At 33.9% G+C, this 17,655-nt stretch overlaps 1 protein-coding gene across 6 annotated transcripts in view; it reads right to left on the bottom strand.

The window, feature by feature from the left end:
* The window catches only part of AHI1 (Abelson helper integration site 1), a 225,303-nt gene that overhangs the window by 174,467 nt on the left and 33,181 nt on the right, over positions 1–17,655 (bottom strand). For all 6 annotated transcript variants that reach the window (XM_031964226.1, XM_031964225.1, XM_031964227.1 and 3 more), the window contains exons 9-11: positions 15,594–15,779; positions 11,409–11,558; positions 2,134–2,266 (exon numbers count right to left, since the gene is read on the bottom strand). In XM_031964226.1, coding sequence (XP_031820086.1) covers positions 2,134–2,266; positions 11,409–11,558; positions 15,594–15,779 — 469 coding nt within the window. The remainder of the gene's footprint in view (positions 1–2,133; positions 2,267–11,408; positions 11,559–15,593; positions 15,780–17,655) is intronic.

Raw genomic sequence — 17,655 nt, 5'->3', positions numbered from 1 at the left:
GCTGGGAAAGATTTCTTGATGAAGATGAGATTTTAGTTGGGAATTGAAGGAAACCAGGAGAGCCATTAGTGGAGATGAGGAGGAAGAACATTCTAGGCATGGGGGACAAACAGAGAAAATGACCAGAGACTGAAAATGGGGTGTCTTATTCATAGAAAAACCAGGAAGCCAGTGTTACTAGATCAGAGTATGTGTTGGGGAGTAATGCATAAGAATACTAGAAAGATAAGAGAGGGGCTTGGTCATGAAGGGCTCTGAACACCAAATGAGCGTTTTAGATTTGATCCTGGAAGCAGCAGGGAGCCATTAGGAGTGAAGAAGGAAATCACTTTGGTGACTGATGAAGATGAATTGGAGTGGAAAGAGGCTTGAGGTGAGACCCATCAGCAGGCTACTGAAATAATCCAGGCATGATGTGATGAGGGTCTGTCCCAAAGTAACAGCAGTGTTAAAGGGGTATTGGAGAGATGTAAAGGTAAAATCCACAGGCTTTGGCAATAGCTCATATATCAAGGGTGAGGAATTCAGACTGACTCCTAAGTTGTGAACCTGAGGGATCTGGAGGATGTTCTTGCCCTCTACAGTAATAGGAAATATAGACTTGGAGAATGATGCAGGTCAAGATGTCTACTATACATCCAGTCTGAGATGTATCAAAGGCACTTGGAGATAGAAGACTGGAGAGCAGCAGGTGTTTGGATAGTACTGGTAGATTTGATGATCATCATCAAAGATAATTTTAAAAATAGGAACTGATGAGATCACCAAGTGAAGTAAATAGTGAGGAAGAAGGGAAGAGGTCCTAGAATAGAACCCTGAGGGAAAACTGTGCTTAGAGTGCATGACCTAGAAATATTTCACTTAAATTTCATGTTCCAATAAATTTTAATTATTCTCAAAATATTAATCTTTAATATTTTGTTAAAATATTACTAAACATATATACTAAAATATAAATCTTTAATGCTGATTAGAAATTGACAGGATTAGAAATTGATCAAGCTAAAATAGTGCAATATTATTCTAAAATATATCCCCAAAATGAAAAATTTCAGTTTCATCTCTGCTATATTACCTGAAAAGTTTATAAACATCCACTCTCACCTAATGATTCATATAATAAAAACAACACTACTTTAAATAATTTAAACCACATAGTTGAATTACAACAGGATGAGCTATTTGCCCATTTCATGCTAATGTGTATTTTCCCTATCTGACCTCTTCTCTCTACTCCCACAGCTGCCACCTTAATTCAGGCTCTCATCGGTTCTCTAAGCCTACTGCAACAACTGGTCTTATGGTCTCAAGACTCTCCCCTAATCAATCTATCCACAAAGGGCCAAAGTAATGTCCCTTTAGTCCACAACTGACCATATGATTACCCCATTCAATTTTCTTCAATGGCTTCCTATTCTTTCTGATTAGCTTGTCCTACATAATTTGGCTTCAACCTATTCTTCTATTGGATGCCCTGGAAGAGACTCCCCCTTCTACATTCTGTAATTCACTCAAACTGGTTTTCCAGCTTTTTACATGTGATACTCCATATCTTCTCTCTCTGCGATTGGATTCATAAAGTCCCTCCTTTAATGTGCAGGCTCAAGAACCTTCTTCTGCATGAAGTCACCCTAATCCCTAGTTCCCTCTCTCTCAAACTACTTTGTCATAAATTACTTATGCATATATGTACATACTTATGTATATGTATACTTATTCATTTCACATTTGTGTAGTATATATTGAATTATATATGTTCTGCCCCATTAATATGAAAGTCCTTGGGAAGAGGGATTGCCTCAATCAATCTTTATACATGTATCCCAAATACTTGGCACATAATTGATAATCAACATTTGCTAATAGATTCATTAATCAAGTCAATATCATAAATGTATTGAAAAGTGGAATATTCCAGCAAATTTGAATTGGCAAAGTTACTGCTGTAATATGTCTTCTAGCCAAAATTATTATTTTAAAATTCTCAAGTGGTACATATTACATGTCTAATGCTATTATATTTTAGGCAATTGATTTTTTTTTTAATCTCAAAATAATTTTAAGTGCTTCTTTTTAGTACCCTCCAAAAGACCATTAAAAAATTCAGATGAAACATACAAGTTTACAACTTACAAATAACGGGATACCCATCATGGCCTGCACATGCTGCTGCTAACATTCTTCCATTCTGGGAGAAATTTATACAGAAACATCCTCGGTCTCCTGTATGCAGTGAAAACAGGTGCTTGTTTGGGATACGGCAAACCTATTGAATACAATTTCCCACACAAAATTAGGTAAATAAAACATCTATGATGGCTAAATGATAATTTTATTTACTATTGAATTATTTTTAGTAATATTTTATTTTCCCCAATTATATGTAAAATTTTTTTTGACATTTGTTTTATTTTTTTTAAGTTTTGAGTTGCAAATTTTATACCTTCCTTCTTCCCTTTTTCCTCCCTGAGATGGTAAGCAATCTAATATAGTTTATACAAGTGCACTCACCTAAAACATTTACATATTTATCTTGTGCAAGACTTGAACAAAAAAAAAGTGAAAAACTGTATGCTTCAGTTGGTAGACATCAATTCTTTCTCTGAAGGTATATGAAATTTTCATCATAAGTCATTTGAAATGTCTTAGATCACTGTATTATTGAGATGGTGAGTCAATGGACTACAGAATACTTGTAGAGGAGTAAAATATTTTTTCTTTTTTTTTTTTTTAACATAAAGCTTTTGATTTTCAAACAAATGAATAGATAGTTTTCAAATTCAACCTTACAATACCTTGCGTTCCGATTTTTTTCTCCTTCTATTCTCCCTATCCCCTCCCTTAGAAGGCAAGTAATCCAATATGTTAAATATGTACAATTCTTCTATAGATATTTCTGCAATTATCATGTTGAACAAGAAAAATCAGACCAAAAAGGAAAAAAAAAAGAAAGAAAACAAAATGCAAACAACAACAAAAAAAGTGAAACTACTACATTGTGATCCACATTCAATCACCACAGTCGAGAGGAGTAAAATATAAGAGCACTGGAAAGGTTAAAAAGGGGGCAGGTTGTTAAATAGATTTAGAGTATTTTATATTTGATCCTGGAGAGAATAAGGAAAATTGAAGTTTATTGAGTGTGTGACAGTCAGACCGTCACTTTCAGAAGATCCCTTTGGTAGCTGAAAAGAGGATGGATTCAAGTGGGAAAAAGTGTAAGACAAGAAGAGCAAGAAGCCTGGTGAGATAATGAAAGCCTGAAACAAGATGGCAGCAATGTGAGTGGAAACAACAAGTTTTGAAGATAGACTCAAAATTGTCAAGTGTGATTGTGTGAAGTGAATGTGAAGAAAGACTTGAGGATGACACTTAGGTTACAAAACTAGGTTACCAGGAGGATTTCTTATATGCATATACTATGATCACTGGATCAAAGATGTGGAGTTGGAAGGGCCCTTAGTGATAATCCCTATTCTTCTAACTCCTGTTCTGGCTTCAGTGACAACTTGTTCAGTCAACTCCAGTGGCAACCAATTGCCTATAAAAAATTCTGTCTTTTAACGTTCTCCATAACCTGTTTCCTTCTTACCTTGCAGACTTCTCATATCTTACACCCTGAAACATACTCTGTGAGCCTTTGAAACTGGCTGCCTTGTTGTTCCTTACACACAACCCTACATCCCTAATCATGCATTTTCACTGGATTTCCTCCAAGTCTGGTACTCTAACCTTCTTCATCTCCACCTTCCAATTTCCTTGGCTTCCTTCAGATCTAGCTAAAGTACCACGTTCAACAAAAAGCCTTCCCCAAAAGAGCCTTCCCTCTGAGATTATCTCCAATCTACTCTGTCTATACTCTGTTTATACTCTATATGTACAAAGTCTTATGCATAATATCTACCCCATTAATTCTAGAATTCCTTAAGAGTAGGGATTCTCTCCCTCTCCCACCCTTTTTTTTATCCGCAAAACTTAGTATTGTGCCTGAAAAAAGATGTTGAATAAATGCATGACTGACTTATTATATCATATTTAAGTAGTTCAAGGTATTATCTTCAATACTTAAATTTCCTAAATTCCTTATCTCTTGGTTCTTCAACTGCTACTAACACTCAACCATGAATTCCTAATATCATTTGTCTCACTTACTTATACTGTGGAGACAGAGAATACTGACTGAGTTATGAAACCATGGCGATTGGTCCAAATTCATGTCTTCTAACCTCAAATAGATCCCCACTAAGGCATAATTGTTATATTCATTTCTTGTAAGAGCTGCTTAAATTCATATAATCTCTCCTCAAAGTCCTAACTCCACTCACTTATCTTTCTGTAACCTTGACTTCAGCTTTATATGACTGGGTCATCCAAAATTTCCTTTCTTCATACCCCAAAATATATTTTTGCCCATTCTTCTTTTCTTTCCAACCACAGAGGTGACTTCTCTCTTTGCCTGCACTGCTGTCCTTGATTACATTCTCTCCTTTGGAAGATTGCCCTAAAATTATCCCCATTCTTCACTTTTCCCCCAACTCCTGGGCTCTTTCCTGACTGCCTAAAATTTTACTCAGGTCTCCCTATTCATTAAGAAAACAAAACAAACAAACAAACAAACAAAAAAAAACCTGAAAACTTTCCTTGACCCTGCTTGCTTACAAAAGATTGTCTCAACTCTCCCCTTTTTCACTGCAGTCCTGGGAACATGTAGTCTACTTCCTGCCTCTGTGGGCTCTTCTCAACATCTGATTCTCGTCCCTAAGACTTCTAAGACTGCTCTCTAAATGAGCAACAATAACCATTTCCACTGCTAGTTCTGATAGGTTTGTCCACATTCTTCATTTTCCTTCACTTTTTCTTGATGCCAATCAACATAGACAACTACTCTCTATTCCTCAGTACTGACTCTTTTCTTGCTTTCCATGCTAGGTCTTCTCTTGGTTCTCTTTATCTGTCTGATTGCTCTCAGTCATTTTTGTTGGAAATGGCTGAAAAATTATCTTCGTTCCTCTCAACTGTGAGAGTCCATTAAGGCCCTGTCCTCTACTTCTTTCTAAATTCTTCTTGTTGGTGAATTCTTCCATTCCCATAGGTTCAGTGATCACCCCAATATTTAATAAATGTTAGTGTCTGCCTTGATGATAACTTCTTAAAATATCTCAAAGCTGATAATTCGTAAGCATATGGATCCAACCCTATTGGATATACATATTTTTCATGAATTCAGTTCCAAATCTCTAACTTTTAGAGAGGCGTCCTAGATGTTGCCTAAATATTATTCTAACAATTTTTTTCTTTTTTTGAGATTTTTTAAATTAAAGCTTTTTATTTTATATACATATGGATAATTTTCAACATTCATCCTTGCAAAACCTTGTGTTTCAATTTTTTTCTCTCCCTTCCTCCTTTCCCCCTCCCCTAGAGGCAAGGAATCCAATATATATTTAACACTTTAAGTCTTACTTTGGGCATCTCCTCCTCCATGAAACCTGCCTCAATTCCATATGAAAATGTTCTTTCCTTTCCTTTCTTTTTTCCTCAGGCAATTGGAGTTAAGTGACTTCCCCAGGGTCACATAGCTAGGAAGTGTTAAATGTCTGAAGCCAAATTTGAACTCGGGTCCTCCTGACTTCAGGACTGGGGTTCTATGCACTGTGCCACCTAGCTGTCCTTGTGTTCTTTCCTTTTCAAGTTGAATTATATTTTTATTGTATTCTTGCTGCCATCACTTGCTACTCTGTATTAGTCTTTATTTTTTTATAATTCAATTTTATTTTCAATTCTAAACTCTCTTCTTCCCAGCTATTCCCTCATCCCCAAACAGAAAGCAAGAAAAACAAAATCCATTAAAAATATGTATAGTCAATTTAAAAAATGCCACATGGGGGGGCAGAGCTAAGATGGCAGAGAGGACACACTTTTCTTTCTGACCTCCTACAATCCTCAGACTAATTAGCAAATCCAGCCTATAAATGAGTTCTGGACTGGTAGCATCTATGAATATTGGGAGTGAAACAAATTACCAGAAGAAGATAATTTGAAATATCCCCAGAAAAGGTCTGTTTCAATAGGTCCAGAGGGAGGCGGGCCAAGCACAAGCAGGCTGAGAACAGATGCCAAAACAGACAGCCCAGACCCAGGGCGCTGTGGTCTCTGCATAGGAGAGAATCTACTGGGAATAATGTATAGCAGTGTTGGCTATTCTGCTCTAGTTAAAAACCAATAGTTCAGCAGAGAAGTTATAAAACATCCATTACAAACACAAAAGGTAAATAGTGAACCTCCAAAATGCCAGAATCTCACTTGACCTGGCCACGCCCACCCAGTACCAGAGTGAGTCAGCTTGGACTCAGTGCAGCCACAGCCACTTGTAGAGGAAGCTTGCAAACTCCCTTGCCCTAAAAACAAACCTAAACTTAAAAATAATAATAATGATGAAAAAAACCCAAAAAAACCAAAAAAGAACTCTAACCATAGACAGTTTTTATGGTAAGGAAATTAAAAGCAGAATATCTCCAGATGAAGCCCCAAAAGGTAATATAAACTGGTATCCATCACAAAAGGCTCTGCCTAGAAGAAATTAAAAAGGATCTTAAAAGAGAGCTATAAGAAAAATGGGGAAAGGAAATGAAAACTTTGCAAGAGGGTTTGAAAAAGGCATATAACTCATTAAAAGGGAGATTTGATAAAATGGAAAAAGAAAACAACTCCCAGAAAAACAAAATTTGTGAAATAGAAAAAGTAAATAACTCCTTAAAAAAGAGAATTTGTGAAATGGAAAAAAAAATTCCATAGAACAAAACAACTCATTTAAAAATTCAATTGGACAAATACAAAAAGAAGTAAAAAAAAGTAAATGAAGAAAATAAATCACTAAAATTCAGCATTGAACAAATGAAAATGAATGACTCAATGAGACAAGAATCAATCAAGCAAAACCAAAAAAAAAAAAAAATGAAAAAATAGAAAAAAATGTAAAATACCAAATTGGGAACACAAATGACCTGGAAAATAGATTTAGGAGAGACAATCTAAGAATTATTGGATTCCCTTAAAACCAGATCATGAAAAAAAGAGCCTATACATTATTTTTCAGGAAATCATCAAAGCAAACTGCCCAGATGTCCTAAGATCAGATGATAAAATAACCACTGAAAGAATTCACCAAACACTTCCTGAAAGAGACCCCAAAATTAAAACTCCAAGGAATATTGTGACTAAATTCCAGAACTATCAGATCAAAGAAAAAATATTACAAGCAGCCAGAAAAAACAATTCCAATACTAAAGAATCACAATAAGTTTTATCCAGGATCTAGCATCTTCCACCTTAAAGGATCAAAGAGCCTGGAACCTGATATTCTAAAAAGCAAAAGAACTTGGCATACAGTCAAGAATAAACTACCTCACTAAACTGAGCATTTTCTTTCAGGGAAGAAGAAGGACATGCAATGAAACAGGGGAATTTCATTTATTTCTGATGAAAAAACCAGAGCTAAATAAAAAATTTGACCTCCAAAATATAGAACTCAGGAGAAGCATAAAAAAGTAAAAAGAAAAGAACTCTTGAGAACTGTATTTCTGTTATGGGTATACATAGAGAGTACATGTATAATCTGATTTTACTGTTATAAAAGAAACTAGAGATGGAAAGAGGATTGTACTGGAAAAAAAAGGAAAGTGGAGGTAAAATGAAGGAAATTACATTTAAGGAATAGGCAAAGAGAACCTATTATAATTGAGGGAAAGAAAGGAGGGTGACAAACATTGTGTACATCTTACTCTCATCAGATTTGTCTCAGAGAAAGAATACTAGATCACATGTAAAACTGAAAGTAAAAAAAAACTATTTAATAAATAAAACTAAAATTTGGTTTTATGAAAAAAAAGAGATAAACCTTAAATTTGGTTAGAAAAAGGAAAGAGAAAAATAAAATTGTTGATCTTAAAAATGAAAAGGGAAAACTTTCCACTAATGAAGAGGAAATTAGAGCAACAATTAGGAGTTGCTTTGCCCACCTTTATGCCAATAAATTTGATAAGCTAAGTGAAATGGAGGAATACCTACAAAAATATACATTGTCTAGATTACCAGAGGAGAAAGTAAATTGCTTAAATAGTCCTATTTCAGAAAAGAAATAGAACAAGCTATTAATCAACTCCCTAAAAAAAAAATCCCCAGACCAGATGGGTTTACATGTGAATTCTACCAAACAATTAGAGAACAATTAATTCCAATACTATACAAACTATTTGAAAAAAATAGGGAATGAAGGACTCCTACCTAATTCCTTTTATGACATAGACAGGGTACTGATACCTAAACCAGGTAGGAAGAAAACAGAAAAAGAAAATTATAGACCAATCTCCCTAATGAATATTGATGCAAAAATCTTAAATAAAATATTAGCAAAGAGATTTCAGAAAATCATCCCCAGAATAATACACTATGACCAAATAGTATTTATATCAGGAATACAGGGCTGGTTCAATGTTAGAAAAATTATTGGCATAATTGACTTTATCAATAACCAAATTAACAAAAAAATATGATTATCTCAAGAGATGCAGAAAAAGCAGCTGATAAAATCCAATACCCATTCTTATTAAAAACACTAGAAAGTATAGGAATAAAATGGACTTTTTAATAAAATAGTCAGTAGCATCTATTTAAAACCATCAGCAAGCATCATATGTAATGGGGATAAACTGGAACCATTCCCAATAAGATCAAGGTAAAACAAAATTTTACCCACTAACATCATTACTATTCAATATCGCACTAGAAATACTAGCTTTGGCAATAAGAGAAGAAAAAGAGATTAAAGGAATTAGAATAGGTAATGAGGAAACCAACTTATCACTTTGCAGATGATATGATGGTATACTTAGAGAACCCTAGAGAATCAACTAAAAAACTATTAGAAATAATTTACAACTTTAGCAAAGTTGCAGAATACAAAATAACTCCACATAAATCATCAGCATTTTTATGCATCACTAACAAAACCCAACAGCAAGAGATACAAAGAGAAATTCCATTTAAAATAGATTCCCAAATATTTTATACTATTGACAGCTATCTGCCAAGGGAAAGTCAGTAACTATATGAGCAAAACTACAAAACACTTTATACACAAATAAAGTCATATCTAATCAATTGAAAAAATATCAAGTTGAGTGAATATAATAAAGATGACAATACTACCTAAACTAATCTACTTATTTAGTGCTATACCAATCAAACTCCCAAGTAACTATTATACTGGCCTAGAAATAATAATAATAATAAAATTCATCTGAAGAGCAAAAAGTCAAGAATTTCAAAGGAATTAATGAAAACAAAAAAGCAAATGAAGGTGGCCTAGTTGTACAAAATCTAAAACTATATTATAACGTAGCGGTCATCAAAACCATTTGGTACTGGCTAAGAAACAGAGTAGTTGATCAGTAGAATAGGTTAAGCTCACAGGACAAAACAGTCAATGACTGTAGCAATCTAGTATTTGACCAACCCAAGGACCCCAGCTTTTGGAATAAAAATTCACTATTTAACAAAAACCACTGGGAAAATTGAAAACTAGTATGGCAAAAAGTAGGCATTGACCCACATCTAACACCATATACCAAGATAAGGTCAAAATGGGTTCATGATCTAGACATAAAGAATGATATTATAAACATATTAGAACATAGGATAGTTTACCTCTCATATCTGTTGTGGAGGAAAGAATTTGTGACTAAAGAAGAACTAGAGATCATTACTGATCACAAAATAGATAATTTTAATTATATTAAGTTAAAAAGTTTTTGTGAAAACAAAACTAATGCAGACAAGATTAGAAGGGAAGCAATAAACTGAGAAAACATTTTTACATTGAAAGATTCTGATAAAGGCCTCATTTCCAAAATATATAGAGAACTGACTCAAATTTATAAGAAATCAAGCCATTCTCCAATTGACAAATGGTCAAAGGATATGAACAATTTTCAGATGAAGAAATTGAAACTATTGGTAGTCATAGGAAAAGGTGCTCCAAATCATTATTGATCAGAGAAATGCAAATTAAGACAACTCTGAGACACCACTACATACCTCTCAGATTGACTAAGATGATAGGAAAAGATAATGATGAATGTTGGAGGGGATGTGAAAAAGCTGGGACACTGATACATTGTTGGTGGAACTTTGAATGGATCTAACCATTCTAAAAAGCAATTTGGAACTATGCTCAAAAAGTTATCAAACTGTGTATATCCTTTGATCCAGCAGTGTTACTACTGGGCTTATATCCCAAAGAGATCTTAAAGGAGAGAAAGGGACGCACATGTGCAAAAAATGTTTGTGGCAGCTCTCTCTGTAGTGCTAGAAACTGGAAATTGAATGGATGCCCATCAATTGGAGAATGGTTGAGTAAGTTATGCTATATGAATGTTATGGAATATTATTGTTCTGAAAGAAACAACCAGCAGGATGATTTCAGAGAGGCCTGGAGAGACTTACATGAATTATGCTAAGTGAAACGAATAGAACCAGGAGATCATTAAACATTTCAACAAGAAGACTATACAATATCAATTCTGCTGGACATGGCTCTCTTCAACAATGAGATGATTCAAACTAATTCCAATTGTTCAATGATGAAGAAACCATCTCTACCCAGAGAGAGGACTGTGGGAACTGAGTGTGGACCACAACATAGCATTCTCACTCTCTCTGTTGTTATTTGCTTGCATTTTGTTTTCTTTCCCAGTTTTTTTTCCTTCTTGATCCAATTTTTCTTGTGCAGCAAGATAACTGTATAAAATATGTGTACATATATTGGATTTAACATATATTTTTAATATATTTAACATGTATTGGACTACCTGCTTTCTAGGGGAGGGGATGGGGGGAAGGAAGGGATAATTTGGAATAAAAAGGCGTTGCAAAGGTCAATGTTGAAAAATTACCCGTGCATATGCTTTGTAAATAAAAAGCTTTAATAAAAAAATTATCACATTGGCTCCATATGCCTCAATACTAGGAATCAATCAAGTGACTGACAAGAATAATTATCATGTTTCAATATCTTTATACATTCTACATTCTCTCTTGATACATGATCAAGATCATCACCTCACTAATATTAGGAGTTTGGGAGCACGATTGATGGAGAAGTCAACACAAATTGAAGAACCAAGATCTGAGAGCATTTCCAACTAAGCAAAAAAGTGGACTACACTTCTAACAGGACTTATCAGAAAAACACAGTTTCTGTATTTGTTGCCTAGCTAGATTGAATAAGCTTCAAATTTAATAAGCAAACAATCACCCATGTGGAAATATCTGAATTATCTTCCATACCTTGAAATAAATTTGTAGAACATCAAAATATAAACGAATTTGATATTATTGAAATATCTCACCTGCCCAGGCAACTTTGACCACTTTATTATTTCTTTTTCTTCTACAACTGGTTCATTACCTCCTTTGCTTGTCTCCTTTTGAAGTTCACAATATGATGTACTACCTTGTTCCTGCTGAAGTGCCATCATAGAACGAAAAGAAGGATCTACCTACAATTAATTAGATATAACAATTCTGTAAAATCCATATTTAGATCACACAAAGTATTTTAAGATCTAAGAACAATAAACATGGGGATAAATTTGCAAATGTTAGTACTTGAACCAGTTGACTTTTTATATTTTTATCTTACAGAAAATTTCACAAATAAATACAAATACAACAAAAAGGTATGGCACTTCTTTCATGATAGTCCTTTTAAAACTTTGAAATACTGGTATTTTTTTATACACATTAATATTAAAAAGAAAGATTTCCATTTCTGGGCTTCCCTACCTAATAAGTATTTAATTCTTACCATCTTCTATCAATATCTATACCCAAAGGATATGATATTACAGGAAATTCTTAACCTTGAGAAAATCCTACTCTTCTCACACATTGACAAGCTTTTGGTTCTTTTTTTCTCGGTTACTTGGGGTCAGTTGAGAAACAATACCCTGAATATTATTGTTCTGTAAGAAATAACCAACAGGATGATTTCAGAGAGGCCTGGAGAGACTTACTCGAACTGATGCTGAGTGAAACGAGCAGGGCCAAGAGATCATTATATACTTCAGCTACAATACTATATGATGACCAATTCTGATGGACTTGGCCATCCTCAGCAATGAGATGAACCAAATCAGTTCCAATGGAGCAGTAATGAACTGAACCAGCTACGCCCAGCGAAAGAATTCTGGGAGATGACTAAAAACCATTACATTGAATTCCCAATCCCTATATTTTTGTCCACCTGCATTTTTGATTTCCTTCACAGGCTAATTATACAATATTTCAGAGTCCGATTCTTTTTGTACAGCAAAATAATGGTTTGGTCATGTATACTTATTGCGTATCTAATTTATATTTTAGTATATTTAACATCTACTGGTCATCCTGCCATCTGGGGGAGGGGATGGGGGAAAGGAAGGGAAAAATTGGAACAAGAGGTTTGGCAACTGTCAATGCTGTAAAGTTACCCATACATATAACCTGTAAATAAAAGGCTATCTATAAAAAAAAAAAAAAAAAAAAGAAAAGAGAAACAATACTCTGGAATTACATTTACTAATATTGGTAAAATTTGTAATTTATTGTAATTAGTCTTCAGGAATAATTTTATCCTGTATTATGTATGTAGATTTCCTAATTTCATTTCAGAATCAACGTCTTGAAATAGAAACATTTGTAAATTATTCCTGTGCAACCATATTGTACAATATCATTTAATTTTAATTAATAAGGACATATTAGTGACTAAGGATATGTAAGAAATTAGCAAAGAATGTCCTTTTTTACCTAGTTTTTTTAAAAAAAAAGCAATCTGGGAGGAGAAGACCCTTGAAATCTCTAGCCAAAACAGAAACAATTGCCATTTACATTCACTCCAAGTCAATGGGGCCCAAACAAGTGAGGTTTGGCCTTGGATCTATAAGAGCCAAAGTGATTTGGGTTTAAGGCATGATTCTTAAGAAATAAGTGTAGCCAATAAACCCTAAGTTTTCTTGCTAAGTTCCAGTGATCAAAATTTACATTAAACAATAAATTATTTCTTACCTAGCCTTAATCACTGAATAGGTTTTGCCTGAGTCAAACTGAGACCTGGAAAACAGCTTCAAAGAGGACAAGATTTCCCATTGCATTCAGGGCCATCTTGTCATCCTAAATCTTGCCACTAGGTTCAGATGACTCCAGAGGAGAGAGGCTGGTGACTTTGCACAGTGCTGCCTCAATTAAATTAAATTCACTTGCAAGTCATGACATCACCTTATTGATGTCATAGTCCTCTGAGAATGAAGGACAAACAATAGGGTGTATTAAACTATAGAATATTGTTATACTTTTAAAACTATTATTGCAAGCATTTTAGTACCATCATCTTTCCAGTCACCTAGGAAGGAAAACCTCAATGCTACTCTCTATTCCTCACTAATATTTACCTAACATATCCAATCTGTTGTCAAATCTTGTTTCTATTTTAACAACATCTCTTATATATTTCCATTTGTCACACAGATCTAATTTTAGTACAGATCCTCATCACCTCTGAATGAATTACTGTAATAGCTTCCTAGTTGATCTTCCTGCCTCAAATCTCTCTCCATTCCAATCTACCCTCCTCTCAGCTGCCAAAGAGTTTTCCTAAAGTGCAACTTAGAATCTGTCACTCCATTATTTAGCAAACTCCAGTGGCTCCTCCTATTATCTCCAGGATCAAACATAAAGTACTCAGTTTATCATTTAAAGTTCTTCAGAGTGAATTGGGCCAAGAGAATATTGTATACAAGAACAGGACTTATCTATATGATGATCAAATGTGATAGACTTAGCTCTTTTCAGCAATGCAGTTATCCAGGACAATTCCAATAGACTTGGGATGGAAACTGCCTTCCCATCAAGAAAGAGAACTATGGAGACTGAATGTGGATTGAAACATAGTATTTTCATCTTTTTATTTGCTTTTTTTCTAATGGTTTTTCGCCTTTGGTCTGATTTTTCTTTCACAACATGAAAAATATGGAAATATTTTAAAGGAATAAACATGCTTTAGATTGCCTACTGTCTTGGGAAGAGAGAAGGTAAGGGTGGAAGGGAGAAAAAAATTAGAATTCAAAATCTTAGAAGATTGAATGTTGAAAACTATCTTTACTTGTAAATTAGAAAATTAAAACACTATTGAGGAAAAAAAGCTCATCAGAATCTTACTCTTTCAGACCTGTTCATTCTTCTCACACTTTTACCCCCCTCCATGTACTCTCTAATTCAGCTTTCAGTGGCTTTACTCCTAGCATAGAACACTTCATTCCCTGTCTATGCCTTGATCCTGTGTGTCTCCATACTTGAAACATTCTGACCCTTCTTAGCTTCCCTGGCTTCCTTCAAGACCCAATTCAAATTTCCCCTTTTGTATAAGGTCTTTCCCAGGTTCTACTTCCTCCCTTTTCCTATTATCCTCACTTTTCTCTGTGAGATTACAGTCATCCACTCTATATGCATTTTATATGTGTCCTCATATTTATATATTGTTTCCTGCATTAGGATGGGAGCTTCTTGAAGACAAGGACAAAATTGTTTGCTTTTCATAACTATTAGCTTTTCCATGTATGACCAGTGCTTAGCAGAGTTCCTAGCACATGTAAATACTCGATGACTGACTAACCAAATTAACAGAAAAATACTGTCATAATGACTGTCATCAGACTTTTTTTTTTTTTTGGCTGGGGCAACTGGGGTTAAGTGACTTGCCCAAGGTCACACAGCAAGGAAGTGTTAAGTGTCTGAGGCTAGATGTGAACTCAGGTCCTCCTGACTTCAGAGCTGCTTCTCTATCCACTATGCCACCTTGCTGCCCCCCAAAACACCTCACTGCCCCCAAGCCACCTCACTGCCCCCAGACTAATTTTTTTTTAAAAAACAAGAGAAGCAAAAGTTTAGGCTCTCCATTGCTAATATAAGGAGACATGGTGGAAGTGAGAAAAATATAACTTATAAAGATGGCATTGTGATAGGGAAGTGATATAAAAATATTGTAACAGAAATAAATAGGGAGAGGAAAGGGGCATTCACATAATTATATCAAGAAAGATTCCATAGTTTACACCATTATTTTTGTAATATGAAGGGGGTACAAGAAAGCCACCCCACAATATTCTGAGTGGACCCTCTCTTACAGGCAAACATTATAGTCAGGCACTGCTGGCTGATAATCTATATGATCTTGAAGGATTTTCAAATTACTAAAATCATAAATCCATTTAACATTGTAGAGTTTTGGTCTATTCTCATAATTAAAAAATACTTCAGCAAACTGTCTCATAATAAAGCTAAACCCCAAACTTCAAACCACTCAGACTTTTGCAATTACTATAGATAACTACCTCCTGGTCCATGTTTCCCAGATAATGAATGCTTCTCTTAGTTCTAAAAAAAGCTATGATTTAATCATCTAAAAGACTCTTACTCTGAAAAATCTGCTTACTTTTAACTTTTTATTATATAATTGATTTATAATTCTATTAAATACTAAAAACAAAATAACTTACATGATCAGGAAGTTTCAGACCTTTTATGGTCACATATAATGTTGATGGATAACGAATCCTTGGACATTTTGACCACCATTCAAAAACCTTAACGACATTTAACTGTGATCTAATCCTAGGTGGTGGACAGTATAGTTGAAGACGGAGTTTCCCATTGATATTCAAAACTCCATTGGCTCCTACAAGCTAAAAAAAAAAAAAAAAATCAACAAAGCATAAGAATAATATCAAGAACTCATTCTTAAAATATTGCAAAAGATTCAAATGCCTCACTTGTAAGTCCTAAGCTAAAGGGAATGAAAAATTTAACTCAATGGGTTAATAAATATGGTAATGGGTCAACATATAAAATTATATAAAACATATAAAACTTTTATGTTTAAAATGCTTAGTTAATATGTCTATACTTCATATAATAGATATTTAATAACATCTAATTGCATTTTTAGAAAGTATTTCCTAAGCATATAATTGTTGGCACAGGATTATTGGGAAAAGTACATGGTTAAATGGTACAAATCATACTTTTGCCATAACACACACTCAAAAAAGTTATTATTTGGAAAGGTATTAGAATTTTACATTTCAACTAAATAGGAACAAATGGCAATTTGTAGTTACTATTATTAGTTCTTATAAACTTAGTGAAAATGTGAATATGCTGAAGAGTAATTTGCAAATTTTTAGCAACCTTAAAAGAGAGTATGTAATAAATTATATTTTTGTTAGAATAAAAATAACTCATTTAAGTTCCTGATTTGAGGATGGGCTTAGGTGAAATAATTGCCTATTTCTTTGAAGCTATTACTAAAGTCTCAGTACTATATATTAATGGAGACTGTCTAGTTTAAAATAGATAATGAAGGCAATTAGAGATTATTTCTTTAAAAAATTATTACCAGGCAGCACTAAATATTGCCTACTAAAATTGTTTTAAAAACAAAACCATGACTTATAATTAGTATATCATTTGGTTTATATATAAAGGAATATGTTGGTCCATTTTTTCCTTGGATTTACAATACAATTTATTTACTCTTATTTATTTGGCCTGGAATTAGAGTGAACTGCCAGTAAAGAAGACACTAATAACTTTGATTTTAACTTATGGCTTAAATAGCTAAGATTCCTATGGATATGACTGACACTGTTCCATTCAAATATGCTTTTAATAAAGTTAAAAAGTCAGTAAAATAATAAAACATAACCATTAAAGAATATTCTATTTTAAATGATTATACTTAGACATAGTATTTTATAATAGAAAAAGTACTTGTTTTATTCATTCATTTTTATTCATTATTATTCATTTCTGAAAAAGAGCAATGATATCATGAAGTTGAGGTTATAACATGTATTTGAGTTGAATTTAAGGTAGCATTGCACAATGTCATCAGTCTCACCCTGCCTCCCTAAATTATCAAAGTGCAGTGGCAAGACAAAAATCAAGATGACCAATGATAACATAGAATTCAGTGGATGAACTTGGCATCTTTGATAGCTGTATTTGATAGCTATATTCTCCATAGCATCTGCTTCAGCCAATTTCATAGCTGTAGAACAAATTGTTCTCAACTACCCATTACTTACCTAGTAATCAGTAGAAATGGGCTTTAATGTTAGCTTTACCACCAACTAGCTATATGACTTCAAGCAAATCTTTTATTTTGAGTTTGTTTTTTATGTGCAAAAGGAAGGGTTAGTTCACTGATTTTATGAAGTACAATTATGTATAGTTAAGGAAACACAGATGTGATAAATTCAGAACTGTTCCAAATCACTAGCAAATCAACCATCAGCTTTCTTTGTAAGTTCCAAAAGTAGAAAACTTCTTAAGATCATCTTGGATTCTTATATATTTAGTTAAAAGCCCTTCTAGGGCAAATTATTTTTAGATTGTTTAGCTGTGTTCACCGGCTTATATCCCAAAGAGATTTTAAAGAAGGGAAAGGGGCCTGTATGTGCAAGAATGTTTGTGGCAGCCTTCTTTGTAGTGGCCAAAAACTGGAAACTGAGTGGATGCCCATCAATTGGAGAATGGCTGAATAAATTTACTGGTATA

This window comes from Sarcophilus harrisii, chromosome 4 (genome assembly GCF_902635505.1).
Source record: "Sarcophilus harrisii chromosome 4, mSarHar1.11, whole genome shotgun sequence".
NCBI classification, from domain to species: Eukaryota; Metazoa; Chordata; class Mammalia; order Dasyuromorphia; family Dasyuridae; genus Sarcophilus; species Sarcophilus harrisii.
This window is presented reverse-complemented; position numbering and strand designations above follow the sequence as displayed.